This window comes from Mytilus galloprovincialis, chromosome 2 (genome assembly GCF_965363235.1).
Source record: "Mytilus galloprovincialis chromosome 2, xbMytGall1.hap1.1, whole genome shotgun sequence".
NCBI classification, from domain to species: Eukaryota; Metazoa; Mollusca; class Bivalvia; order Mytilida; family Mytilidae; genus Mytilus; species Mytilus galloprovincialis.
Window position 1 is genome coordinate 79,200,682 of NC_134839.1, and position 12,936 is coordinate 79,213,617.

At 32.1% G+C, this 12,936-nt stretch overlaps 1 protein-coding gene across 1 annotated transcript in view; it reads left to right on the plus strand.

Annotated features, from left to right (window-relative positions):
- Positions 1-12,936, plus strand: part of LOC143064493 (metallophosphoesterase MPPED2-like) — a 74,878-nt gene that overhangs the window by 54,273 nt on the left and 7,669 nt on the right. The window contains exons 2-3 of the mRNA XM_076237350.1: positions 9,120-9,404; positions 10,757-10,994. Of these exons, the coding sequence (XP_076093465.1) occupies positions 9,120-9,404; positions 10,757-10,994 (523 nt within the window). The remainder of the gene's footprint in view (positions 1-9,119; positions 9,405-10,756; positions 10,995-12,936) is intronic.

Genomic DNA, 12,936 nt, shown 5'->3' on the forward strand with positions numbered 1-12,936 from the left:
TTTTTGTACATAAATTAGGCCGTTAGTTCTCTCGTTTGAATTGTTTTACATTGTTATTTCGATGCCTTTTATAGCTGACTATTGTGTATGGACTTTAAATTTGCTCATTGTTGAAGGCCGTATGGTGACATTTAATTGTTAATTAATGAGTCATTTGGTCTCTTGTAGAGGGTTCTCATTGACACTCATGCCACATTTTCTTTTTCATATTGCATATAAGTTTTGTAGTATTTCCTAATTTTGGTTGAGGCAAACTAAAGTTAGGAGAATGGGACTTCTTTTTTGGAACGTTCAGGATTTCTTTTTTTGGGGGGGCCGAATGATTTTATGCATCCCCTTCACAAGGAGTCTCAAATTTAACAAATTTATTGTACATATACATTTTTGTAATATTTTATAGCTTATTTTTCAACTAATTAAAGCTTACAAATCTCTTTCTTTTTATGTCTTTTAACATTTTATTTTGAACATGTATTTCTTTCAAATCTGGCATTATTACAAAGCCAATTGAATAAAATTTAGTCGAACTTGAAAATAAATATGCAATCATTCAAAGATATATGCAAGTCGTTAACTGGTCAAGTGGCTAGATGCACATATCGTCGGCCAATTGAACGACATGTCCTAATTGGGTGGTTTTAAAACGTGAAGTTCTAGAAATATTAACGGAAATAAGGAATGAGTAAAGGATAATAAACCAAAACAGAACGACTGTAATTAAATAAAAGGATGTTCGATATACTGTATATTTCGGGTGTTTTTTTTTTAAATCTAAACGATGCTTTATTTCTATCTAGTTTTCTAATGAAAATAATTAAAAGAGAAGATAAAGACCTTACAGCTTCCTTTACCGCCGATGCTGAAATGTTTAATGTTATAAAACAATTTTAGCGTCTTTGACCTACTTTATCTTTTTATTCGGATACTTGCGGTTATCTTCTCCAAGTTCAACGGGAACATTAGAATGATCTAGAATAAAACCAAGATGGAACCAAGAAGTTGGGTTGCTATAACCAAACAATTCGGATGTTGAACCAGTTACCATGGTTTCGAACCAAAGAACCAAGGTTCAGAACCAAAAAACCCAGATGGAACCAAGGTTTAGAACCAGAGTGCCCGGATAGAACCTAATTGCATTCAGAATTCTCTTAACTTTTTATACCTTCAAAGTATTTTCCAAATCATTTACAAGATTGATCGTTTATATAAATATACAGTGTTAATTTCCATTGTGTAACCCAAGCGTACATTTTAGATAAATAAATTGAATGAAAACTACGTTTCCTAATTTGTGCATTGGAATTAAAAATTCGATATGCATCATTACTTTCTTTTGTTTACAACTCTGTCTTGTATTGTTCTGGTCGTACTATTTCAAATATTCAATTTCATGACTGTATCATGTGTATCCATAAGTTTACCATAGTACTATCATATGGTTGGGTTAAAAATTAATGGTAAACCCTTAGGCTAGTTTTTACTGTTTTAATGTTTTATCTTACCGTTTTAATTTCTTGACATAACTGCACGACTCGATTCTCAATTATATGTGTTAAGATAATCGTTGCAAAGAATCCTGCTCAAACTTTAGTGAAAGACGGGGTTAATCTTGCTTTGTTGCGAGAGTTTATATTCTTTGTTGAAGGCAATTGTAGTGACCTGCAATACAAGTTCCATTCAATTGAGTTTAGTTATTATATGTCTTGTGTTTCTGTCTCTGCCCTAGGTTTTCTATATGAGTCTATTGGCACGAGAAACTTCATGTGAGCTTGACCTTTGCCCTCAATGTAAAACTTGTATATTTTGTTTGAATTAAATGGAGAATTAACTGTATGATTGGCATTCGTACCACATCTTCTAAGATATATTAGATACATAAGATATATTGTTAGTTTAGTGTACCACAATGACCCTTTTATCAAAATCCTTTTTTTTTCACAAGAATCTCTTGACCAGACTATGACTTTTTGACTCTTGACCTTTGCATATTGGATGTGTCTCTTGGTATGATTACCTTGACGTCAAGTCAGGAGTCTCTGGTTTTTGTTAGTCTTGTATATTTTTAATTGTAAGTTGATTTTATAATTTGAAGTTTGAACTGGTACACATTTTGTTAAGGGCCATCTGAAGCCCGCCTCTGGAAGAGGGATTTTCTCGCTTTGTTGAAGATATAAAAAAGAAGATGTGGTATGGTTGCCAATGAGACAACTATCCACAAAAGACTAAAATGACACAGACTTTAACAACTATAGGTCCCCGTACGGCCTTCAACAATGAGCAAAGCCCATACCGCATAGTCAGCTATGAGGACTCATAAATGGCCTTTGACTGCTTTCTGCTCTTTTGACATTGTTACTGTCTCTTTTACACATTCCACATTTCCATTCTCAATTTTTTAGAATGTTTGGTTCAGATGAAACTAAATCCTTTAATTTCCGTGAATATCAAGTAAGAAAATTTACTGCTTCAGTAGCATCATGTTCTGCCAGCTGTGATAGATAATGCAAAATGTTTCAATCATTTTACCTTAGATTTCATTTCATGGACATGTAGGTATGAATAGTCTGCTTTTACATCATAAAAATTCACACAGAAGGTATACGCATATCAATAAACTGAACTCAATGCTAAGAACCATTAAAGTACACTTAGACAGAGAGCTCAATCTAGTGAAACACTTTGTTAAGTTGGTCACATTTAACTTGATATCACTGTCTGTTACCAAACTGCACCGAGATCCTGAAAAAAAATGTGCAAGTTCAGTTTATTTAAAAAAGAATTCAATGGAAGAAAATAAGCTGATTACTGAAGTAAATGTAGAATATGTCTATTAATCACAGATGCCCCTGCTTGTGAAAAAAATGAGTAGACTTCCACATATAGATGCAGGATTCGCGTAATTTTGACCGTTTTGTGACCATAAGCATTGTGAATAAGTTTCAAAACATTTGGCTGATGCAAATTAAAGTTAAAGAACAGAAACAATAGATTTAGCAGTTTTTCTATCTCAAGGCTCCGGGTTGACATTTGTATCATTGGTACTCGTACCACAACTTTTTACATATAAAAAAAACATGAACAGTGACGCCATCGTGACCCAATATTGAGCTTCACAGATCTGTGTTATGGGGTAATGTGAATCGCGTATAAGGTTCATAACATTTGATTGAGTCAGACTTATTTAAGACAAAGGAAACGAAATAGTCAGCACTTCTTATATTTTTTAAAGGGACATGATAACTCTTGAACGGTAAAATTGACACTTAAAAATTTCAAATTTGATTTTGTGTTGAGGTGGGGATCCCGCTTACATGTTCAACCCCGCCTTATTCGGTATGTATGTGCTTGTGGTAAGTCAGGAGCCTGTAATTCAATGAATGTCGTTTTTTATGTGTTACATACTTGTTTTTCGTTCATTTTTTTTACATAAATTTGTTCGTTTATTTTCTCGTTTGAATATTGTTTTACAATGTCATTTCAGTGACTTTTATTGCTAACTATATGCGGTATTGACTTTGCTCATTGTTGAAAGCTGCATATGACCCATAGTTTTTAGTGTTTGTGTGATCTGGTCTTTTGTGGAGAGTTCTTATTGGCACTCATGCCACATACGGGGGAGGGTTGGGATCCCGCTAACATGTTTAACCCCGCCTTATTTTATATGCATGTGCCTATTTTGTTTTTCGTTTATTTTTTGTACATAACTTATACCGTTTGTTTTCTCGTTTGAATTGTTTTACATTGTCATGTCGGTGCCTTTAAAAGCTGACTTTGCGGTATGAACCTTGCCCATTGTTGAAGACCGTGTTGGTGACCTAGGCTACATTGTATAATTGTTAATTTCTGTGTCATTTAGTCTCTTGTGGAGAGTTCTCATTGGCACTCATGCATCAGCTCCTTTTATATATTGTGTTTAGGTTTTGAAGTATTTGATTGAGGCAAACTAAAGTAAGAAGAGCAGAACCCGTTTTTATGGGACATTCGGGACAGACGGACTAGTGTAACTCTTTATGTTCCTAAATCATGGCGCCAACACAGAAGTTCTTACTATTGTGCTGGTGATACATATCCCACTAGCACTGTCATTAACACATGTACAATTAATTTTATTATAAAAATAATATTCAATCTTAATCTTGATTTCTTTATTTTTGGCCGAATGATTATATGCATGCCCTTCACAACGACTGAATGAGTATCAAATTTGCCAATTTATTGTACATAATTATACATTTTATTATATTTATAACTTTTTTTCCAACTAATTAAAGCTTACCAACTTATTGATCATAACTTTCCTTTATATGTCTTTTAACATTCTGTTTTGAACAAAAAGATTTCTAACATATACTTCACATGTATTTCTTTCAAATCTGACATTATTAAAAATCCATTAAATAAATTCAGTCGAACTTGATAATAAATGTGCAATCAAATATATATGCAAGTCGTCAACTGGTCAAGTGGCTAGATGCACATATCGTTAGCCATATAAACAACATGTCCTAATTGGGTGGTTTTAAAACTTCTAGCATAGGTGGATCCAGTGGGCGCCCCCCAAACCCTTTGTGGGGGAAATTTGGTTGATTATATAGGGAATCATTGAAGCATGAATGAAGCGGGCCCCCTTAGGAAAAGTTCTGGATCCGCCACTGTCTAGACATATTTACGTAAATAAGGGATGAGTAAAGGAAAAAAAAAGAAAACAGCATGACTGAATTAAATAAAAAGATGTTCGATGTACTGTATACTTCGGTTTGTTTTAAAAATATATACGATGCTTTATTTTTATCTAGTTTTCTTATCAAAATAATTAAAATGAGAAAATAAATACCTTATAGCTTCCTTTACCGTCGATGCTAAAATGTTTAATGTTATAAAATAATTTTAGCGTCTTTGACCTACTTTACCTTTTTATTCGGAGACTTGCGGTTATCTTCTGTTACGTTCAACGGGAACATTAGAATGATCTAGAATAGAACCAAGATGGAACCAAGAGCGGATCCAGGGGGGGGGGGGGTCCTTCGTGGGAAAAATTTGGTTGATTATATAGGGAATCATTGAAGCATGACTGAAGCGGGCCCCCTTAGGAAAAGTTCTGGATCCACCACTGTCTAGACATATTTACGTAAATAAGGGATGAGTAAAGGGAAAAAAAAAGAAAACAAAATGACTGAATTAAATAAAAGGATGTTCGATATACTGTATACTTCGGTTTGTTTTAAAAATCTATACGATGCTTTATTTTTATCTAGTTTCCTTATCAAAATAATTAAAATGAGAAGATAAATACCTTATAGCTTCCTTTACCGTCGATGCTAAAATGTTTAATGTTATAAAATAATTTTAGCGTCTTTGACCTACTTTACCTTTTTATTCGGAGACTTGCGGTTATTTTCTGTTATGTTCAACGGGAACATTCGGAATTCTCATGACTTTTTATACCTTCAATGTATTTTCCAAATCATTTATTTATTTAGTATATTTATATATAATTTATTTAGTATATTTATATATAATTTCCATTCATTTTGTATTTTCTCATCTTTTTTACATAAATGTTTGTAGTGTAAACAAAATTCCGTGGGATAATGGTCAATCCCATGGGATTTTGCCCTGTCCCATGGGATTTTCAAAATTCCATGCTTTTCTTAATGATATTGCCAAATATATTTAATGATAACAGCAAAATAACAATGAATTTATTGAATCCCATGTAATTCCGCACATTTTGGTTATAAACACGACACTGTAGCTCTAAGGAGAGTCGGCGGCGTATTTGCAAATGAGTGTTTTGCAAATTAAAAGTGTCCAGTGTTGTAATTTTTTTATTTATTATGTTTATCTTTTTTACATAAATGTGTGTCATATGGATCCGACACATATTGAATTTTGTAAAATCCGTCAAAGCTATGGGTTTCTTTGTTTTAAACAGTATTTGACACTATTGCTAATTTCAATATAAATATATAAGTATAAAAACAGTAGTTCATATTGTTGTGATGTCGACTGAACAGATAGGCACTATAAGTAATAAGAAAAAAATATGTGTAAAAGGCTTTGTCTAGTCAATAGTTTAAGGATAATACTTCTAAATTAGCATTATTGGTTTGAGAAATTACAAAGAAAGTAAAAAGTATAAATGCCTGATTGTAATACATACTAAATAAAATAAATTTATATGTTTGAATACTAGAAGAAGAAGAAAAAAAGTTCATATTGCAATAATATTGTACTAGATCATGAGCTTGTTTCAGTTTTGGTCTAGTGTGGAGAGTTGCCTCATTGGCAATCATACCACATCGTCTTTTTTATATTTAAGTGTGTCTTTTTTAAATTTTTATTGATATATGTGTTGTGAAACATCATAAATATGTGTTATCAAATATCATAGCTGTGTATTATGAAAAACCATATAGATGTGAATTATCAAACATCATAGTATATGAATGTGTGTTCTGATCTATCTGATATAGTCTTAAGACAATCATAAGACTCGAATACAGACTGAGACTGATTATGTGATGGAGTTTGTAAGGAATAGTCTGATCAAACTATCGAATAAGTTTTAAATGGATAAATAATTGTAAAATAAAAAAAAAAACATTAACTTGAAAAATACCAAACTGAAACACCTTCTATAATCTATTGTTAAGAGACTACATTATATGTCATTCACAACGTTACCAAACGTAAGAATGCATGGATTAATAGATCAAGCGATAACACTTAAATGCAAATAAAGCATTAAATTAGAGACGTAATCTGACTAAAAAAACATTTGATGTAGATTGGGGAGGGGAAATCTTAATTAAAAAGATAGATTTCTTTTTTTAAATACTTTGCAAAATGAAGAATATGACATATTTTTTTTCAAAAATGTAATAAAATGTATGGGTCACGGAAGTTTTTTCAGGCTAAAGATTGTGCAAACTTATCAGATTTTGTAAAGAAATTATACATGGCAAAACAAATGATGCGTACATGCGAATCAATCGAAAAATGTATTCAACAATCAATAAACTCATCATAATTACCAGGATTGAAATTTTATATTTACGCCAGACGCGTGTCGTCTACAAAAGACTCATCAGTGACGCCGGAATGAAAAAATGTAAAAAAAGGCCAAATAAAGTACGAAGTTAAAGAGTATTGTGGACCAAAAATGACTAAAAGTTTGCCAAATACATCTAAAGTAATCTATTCCTGAGGTAGAAAAGTCTTAGTTTTTCAAAAATACAAAGTTTTGTTACCACTTAATTTATAATTATGAATATATCAATGATACATCAAGTCAACACAGAAGTACTGATAACTTGGCTGGTGATACCCTCGGGGAATTAAAACTCCACCAGCAGTTGCATCGGCCCAGTGGTTGTAAATAAATTTTTATCTTCAGATGTTAATATTGAGTTTTCATGCCAATTTGTTCTCTTTTAATTGATTTCAATGAAATGCAATAAATTTTGACGTGACCAAACACTGAGATGAACCGTAGAACATGCTCGAGACGGTTAAATTCACTAATTGAACCCATGAGGATTGACGGTAGTGAAGTTATATCGCATCAAACGAGATATATAGTACTGTAAAATAAAATAAAATTTTAAAGCATCATTTACCATAATTTCATTTTCGTCGGTCTACAAAGCAGCAAAGATATTGTGATCTTTCTCCAGTGTGACCTCATTAGCTGTAGATGGTCTCTATTCGTTATTCTCAACAGAAAAAATGACAACAAAGGATAGCAAGGACATAAATGAAGTATGAAAAACAATGCATAAATCTTTATTTCTCAACAAACAAAGTTGCATTGGTATAGATATACACACGATAAATTTTGCATTATGTATATGTTCAGACATATAAAAGTTGTACGAAAGCTAGAGAGAGGCAAAATGTAGCAAATTAACCTGACGATATCGGGATATGGGTATTTAGTCGGATCTTAACACGTACTTGTGATTTGTTTAAAACCGGTTTTAACGAAGAAATGTCGAAATGTTCAGAACTTAATTAAATCTGTTTTTGGGTAAGATGGTGCAAGCATACGATTTTTATTGCGTCTTACACTTTGAGAAGCGAATAATCTTTAGCTACTTTATTTAAATATTGTGTAAAAACGTTAATTATGAGCTATGAAAGTCAAGTGGCTCAAGCATTTTACTGAGGAAGTTTTAAAAAAAATGCAAAGAAATATTTTAACAGTGGGTTAGATTTCATTAGTCTTTACTATCTATAGATTAACAACTTTTGATTATATTTATAATTTAGAATCATCATTGACGGTGGAGCGCGATTGCACAGTAAATTAATATATTGATGTGCCATTTGTATGCAAGAGTGACATTCCGTTGTATTATGTGCCAATTCGAAAAAGTTATGCGAGTATTGTCTCCCTTTAACAGGTTCATTATTTTATAATTAAGTTTAGGTTTCTGATATTAATTTGAATAGTTACAAAATGTATCGATTCAATATATTTCAGTTTTTGTTATTGGTGTATCAAAAACATTGATGTACGAATATAATTTCATAAATTTGAAACGTTTAAAATGATTACATATTAGACCAATATAAAGAACCGTTCATCATTTTTGAAAAAGACTATGATTGAAATCCGTATTAATTATCTTCCCTTCATGACAGATTGATTGGGAAATGAACCAAAGTTCTCTAAAGGTAATCACAGAGAGGGACTAGCAAGCAATTTTTAATTGTAGCTTATTTAACGTTGAAACAACTTTCCACTATAAACAAATGTTATTTTATACAAATATAAGGACCTTCTTAGCTAAATCTACAAATTGTAATAGATATTATGAATTTTTATTACAATAGATTAATATGCTACAAAATGATGAGCCTTTGGCAACCAACCACGAGTTACTTATCAAAACTTGGATTATAAAAATAAAAACATTCAATTGGCTTGGAAAAGTGAATATCAGCTAGAAATTAGAAAAATTAAATATCAACACTAAAACTCCTTGGCGTAATTGTTTGTAATGATATTATATTGTAAATTTGAATATATAAATTATTTTGATAAAAGGCAAACTATGATTCATGAGGAGAATTTAATGTTTTTTTTTTATTTTATTATCATCAATTTATAGAAACGGGTTTCGTCTCCAGTGTTATTCTACCAGAGCCAGACACATTTATGCCGAACGCAGCCTGGGACAGAATAAAAGATGACCAAATGCAGTCATTTCTTATTCCTATGAATCACAAGTCACCAATACACAGAGATAAAATACGTTTCGTGTGCATTTCTGATACACATACACAAATTGAAAATCTTACAAACTTTATACCATCAGGAGATGTATTGCTTCATGCTGGCAACTTCACAAATACTGGTCAACCAGAGGAAATAAAACAATTTAATGATTTTATAGGTAAGAATTAATAAGTTTGTTGTGGTTTATGTTGTTAATATTGCCCACCTTGTATTATACTTATTATATTTTGATATAAAATTCTAGAACGTAAATCCAAGCGCAAAATTAAACCAAGACAACACAAATTATAACTTTTACAGTTATTAGAACTTATAAAAATAATGAAGAGATGTGGTTTGACTGTAAATAAGACAATTATAATTTATAAAACCAAAAGTATATAGATATAAACTACAGATCATCGTACAGCATACGTATAGAAAGCTAAGAAAACGTTTAATCAAATATTAACTCTTCTTATAACAACAGTAAATCTAGTGCATTTTTGAAGAAAACATATATGTTTACAGTGTTACTTACTAAATGCAAAGTATATTTAAGTATACAGGCAATTACTCATCATGTATTCAAGAACCTTGAAACATGCAAATATCCTTTATAAGTCATTGTATGTCTGTTATTATGTAACAATAACAAGAAAACGGTGTCGAATGAGCTAACATTGCAATAGAAAAATATTGGATTACAAGTGATGTTTGGCCCGTAGCAGTTCATTGTTGTTTAGATATGTTACAGGACCCAAAAAAAGCTTAACCTATTATATATTTGTGTAAGATAATAGAAATCACCTACACATTGGACAATACAATGTTACAGCAAAATATATTGAGTGTGTAGGTAATGGTACTATCTTTAGCTAGCTTGCTTGTTAACTGAACCGTGAGGTCACTATCAGGTTAACTATACTACCTTTTTTTCGGAGGAGTCTGGTCCCACATTCAGATAGATTGGTTATCTTTCGGACTAGTCTACTCTTAAAGAAGGTTAAAGTAATTAAAAGTGTCATTTGTTGATGTGTTACATTTTTCGTTCATTTTTTTTTTTTTTTTTTTTTTGTACATATTAGTCCGTAAGTTTTCTCGTTTGAACTGTTTTACATCGTCATTTCGGGGTCTGTTATAGCTTAAAATGCGGTATGGGCTTTGCACATTGTTAAAGACCGTACGGTGACCTATAGTTGTTAATTTCTGTGTCATTTGGTCTCTTGTGGAGAGTTGTCTCATTGACAATCATACCACATCTTCTTTTTTATAATCTAAAAATAAATTTATGGTTCAGGTAGCAAGCAAGCTAACCACAGATTTTACCTTTACCTACACACTCAATGCGTTTTACTGTAGACAACTCATATCCCCAATACCTAACTTCTCCGAGAAAAAAATCTTGTACAAACTAAGACAGCCCAACACCGAACAAAACATGATCTAGAAAGCCTGACTTGATAAAGAGTAACAGACACAAACTATGGTAGGGTTAAATCTTTTGTACGTATAATTATGGTTTTCCAGGAACTTTACCACATAAGTGTAAGATTGTTATCGCTGGTAATCAAGATTTGACATTTGACGATTCTATGTGGAATGATGAAGAAAGAATGGAACAATCTTTTAATCTAACAATGCAAACAGTGAAGCACGTGTTAGAAGAGGCGAATGTCTTTACGATCAAAGAACTACTCAGTAATTGTATATATTTAGAAGATTCTCTGGTAAACGTATGTGGACTTCATATATATGGCTCACCATGGTAATTTTATTATCTATCTATATATAAGGTTCAATATTTAAAAAAAAAATGTCCTACGTAGAATATTTACTTTAGCCGTCAGGGCCGTAACTACATTGAGGCAAATGAGGCAAATGCCTCATGTTTTGAATTTCAAAAAAAAAAAAAAAAATAAAACAAAAGATTGTCTTCATATGATTGTCTTCATATCAAATTGTTTTCACTGAAAGTGTCTTGCAAGAAGCAAGTTCACTTCACTCTCTGATGTCGCCCCTGCATATGTTTCGTAATCCATGTTTCTATTTTACTTTTGGTTCTCAGAGTTGGTGGTATATTGTTTGTACTTCTGTGTCCCGACTCCCGGGTTTGTCTTTTGTTCATTTATTGTCCTACATAATGACTAGTCTTTTGTAAACGTGTCACACTGTGTAATGTTGCCTGTCCATCGATGTCCAGGCATTATGCGAGAATATTTTAAGAATATACTGGACACAGAAAAAAGTGGTCGTTTCTGCATGGAGAATTGAACTTGATATCAAAGAATACGAAACTGCCTTTCTTGTATATAAAACCATACCCAATTTTTCTTATATAAAAAAGAAGATGTGGTATGATTGCCAATGAGACAACTATCCACAAAAGACCAAAAATGACAGACATTAACAACTATAGGTCACCGTACGGCCTTCAACAATGAGTAAAGCCCATATCGCATAGTGAGCTATAAAAGGCCCCGATAAGACAATGTAAAACAATTCAAACGAGAAAACTAACGGCCTTATTTATGTAAAAAAATGAACGAAAAACAAATATGTAACACATACACAAACGACAACCACTGAATTACAGGCTCCTGACTTGGGACAGGCACATACATAAATAATGTGGCGGGGTTTAACATGTTAGCGGGATCCCAACCCTCCCCCTAACCTGGGACAGTGGTATAACAGTACAACATAAGAACGAACTATAAAAATCAGTTGAAAAAGGCTTAACTCATCAGATGGACAAAAATACAAGTGGACGTGGCCCCGTACTTATACATCCCGACACAAAAAGACACAATGAACAGATCTGAGAGTACTCGCAGTTATCTGACAGCTAGTTCAAAGCCACTAACAACTAATAAAAAAATCATGCAACTAAGACTAAACTATCAATCCGTACACATCTAACATCCAATGGATTTAGTATGGATTGCAAAATTAGGTATTTTCTGTAGGTGAGATATGCACAGAAGTGATAGATATGTATTATAAATATAGAAAATTGAATATCTTAATCAACAAAAAAAAATTAAAAAAAGTAACTGTATCATAAACCCAAGCGCCTGTGGATAAAACTAGATAGCTGACATGGTTTAAATTAAAGTAAGACCACCAATTTCCCGGTATCAAATCATTTGTTGAAAAAAAACATCAATGTATTGCCATATGACCTTTTACATTCAAGGATTAAATTTGCATTAAGTCGTGTTCAGACTTTAACAGAAAATAAAGGAATATGAAGTACACGTGCACGGGAGCTAATCGCACACAATGTCAAGGTATAGAAAAAAATACAAATGGTCAATGGTCAAAGTTTTTATTCTTGTTCTTCATCTTGATAGTTGCTGGGGGGTCTTCAATAATGAAAGAATCATAAAAACCGTAAAACAAGGTCATGATATGGTCCCTATAGTGTCGACTAGAGAAGTACTAGTATTTAACGTATATTACTGCACCAATGACTGTCACTATATTTAAATATAGTCATAAAAAGCCAGCACAATACAAGACAAGAACAGACAGACAGATCCGGTATTAATGATTATGAGAATTACGATTTTTGCTTTATCCTACATATCGGTCTTTTAATGTTTTGAATTTCCCTAAAACTTTAAAGTCTTAAATAACAATGAATCTATGTTTTTGCTTTAAGAGCAGAATATTGTCGAAAAAATGATTTGCGTTTCTATGTAAGA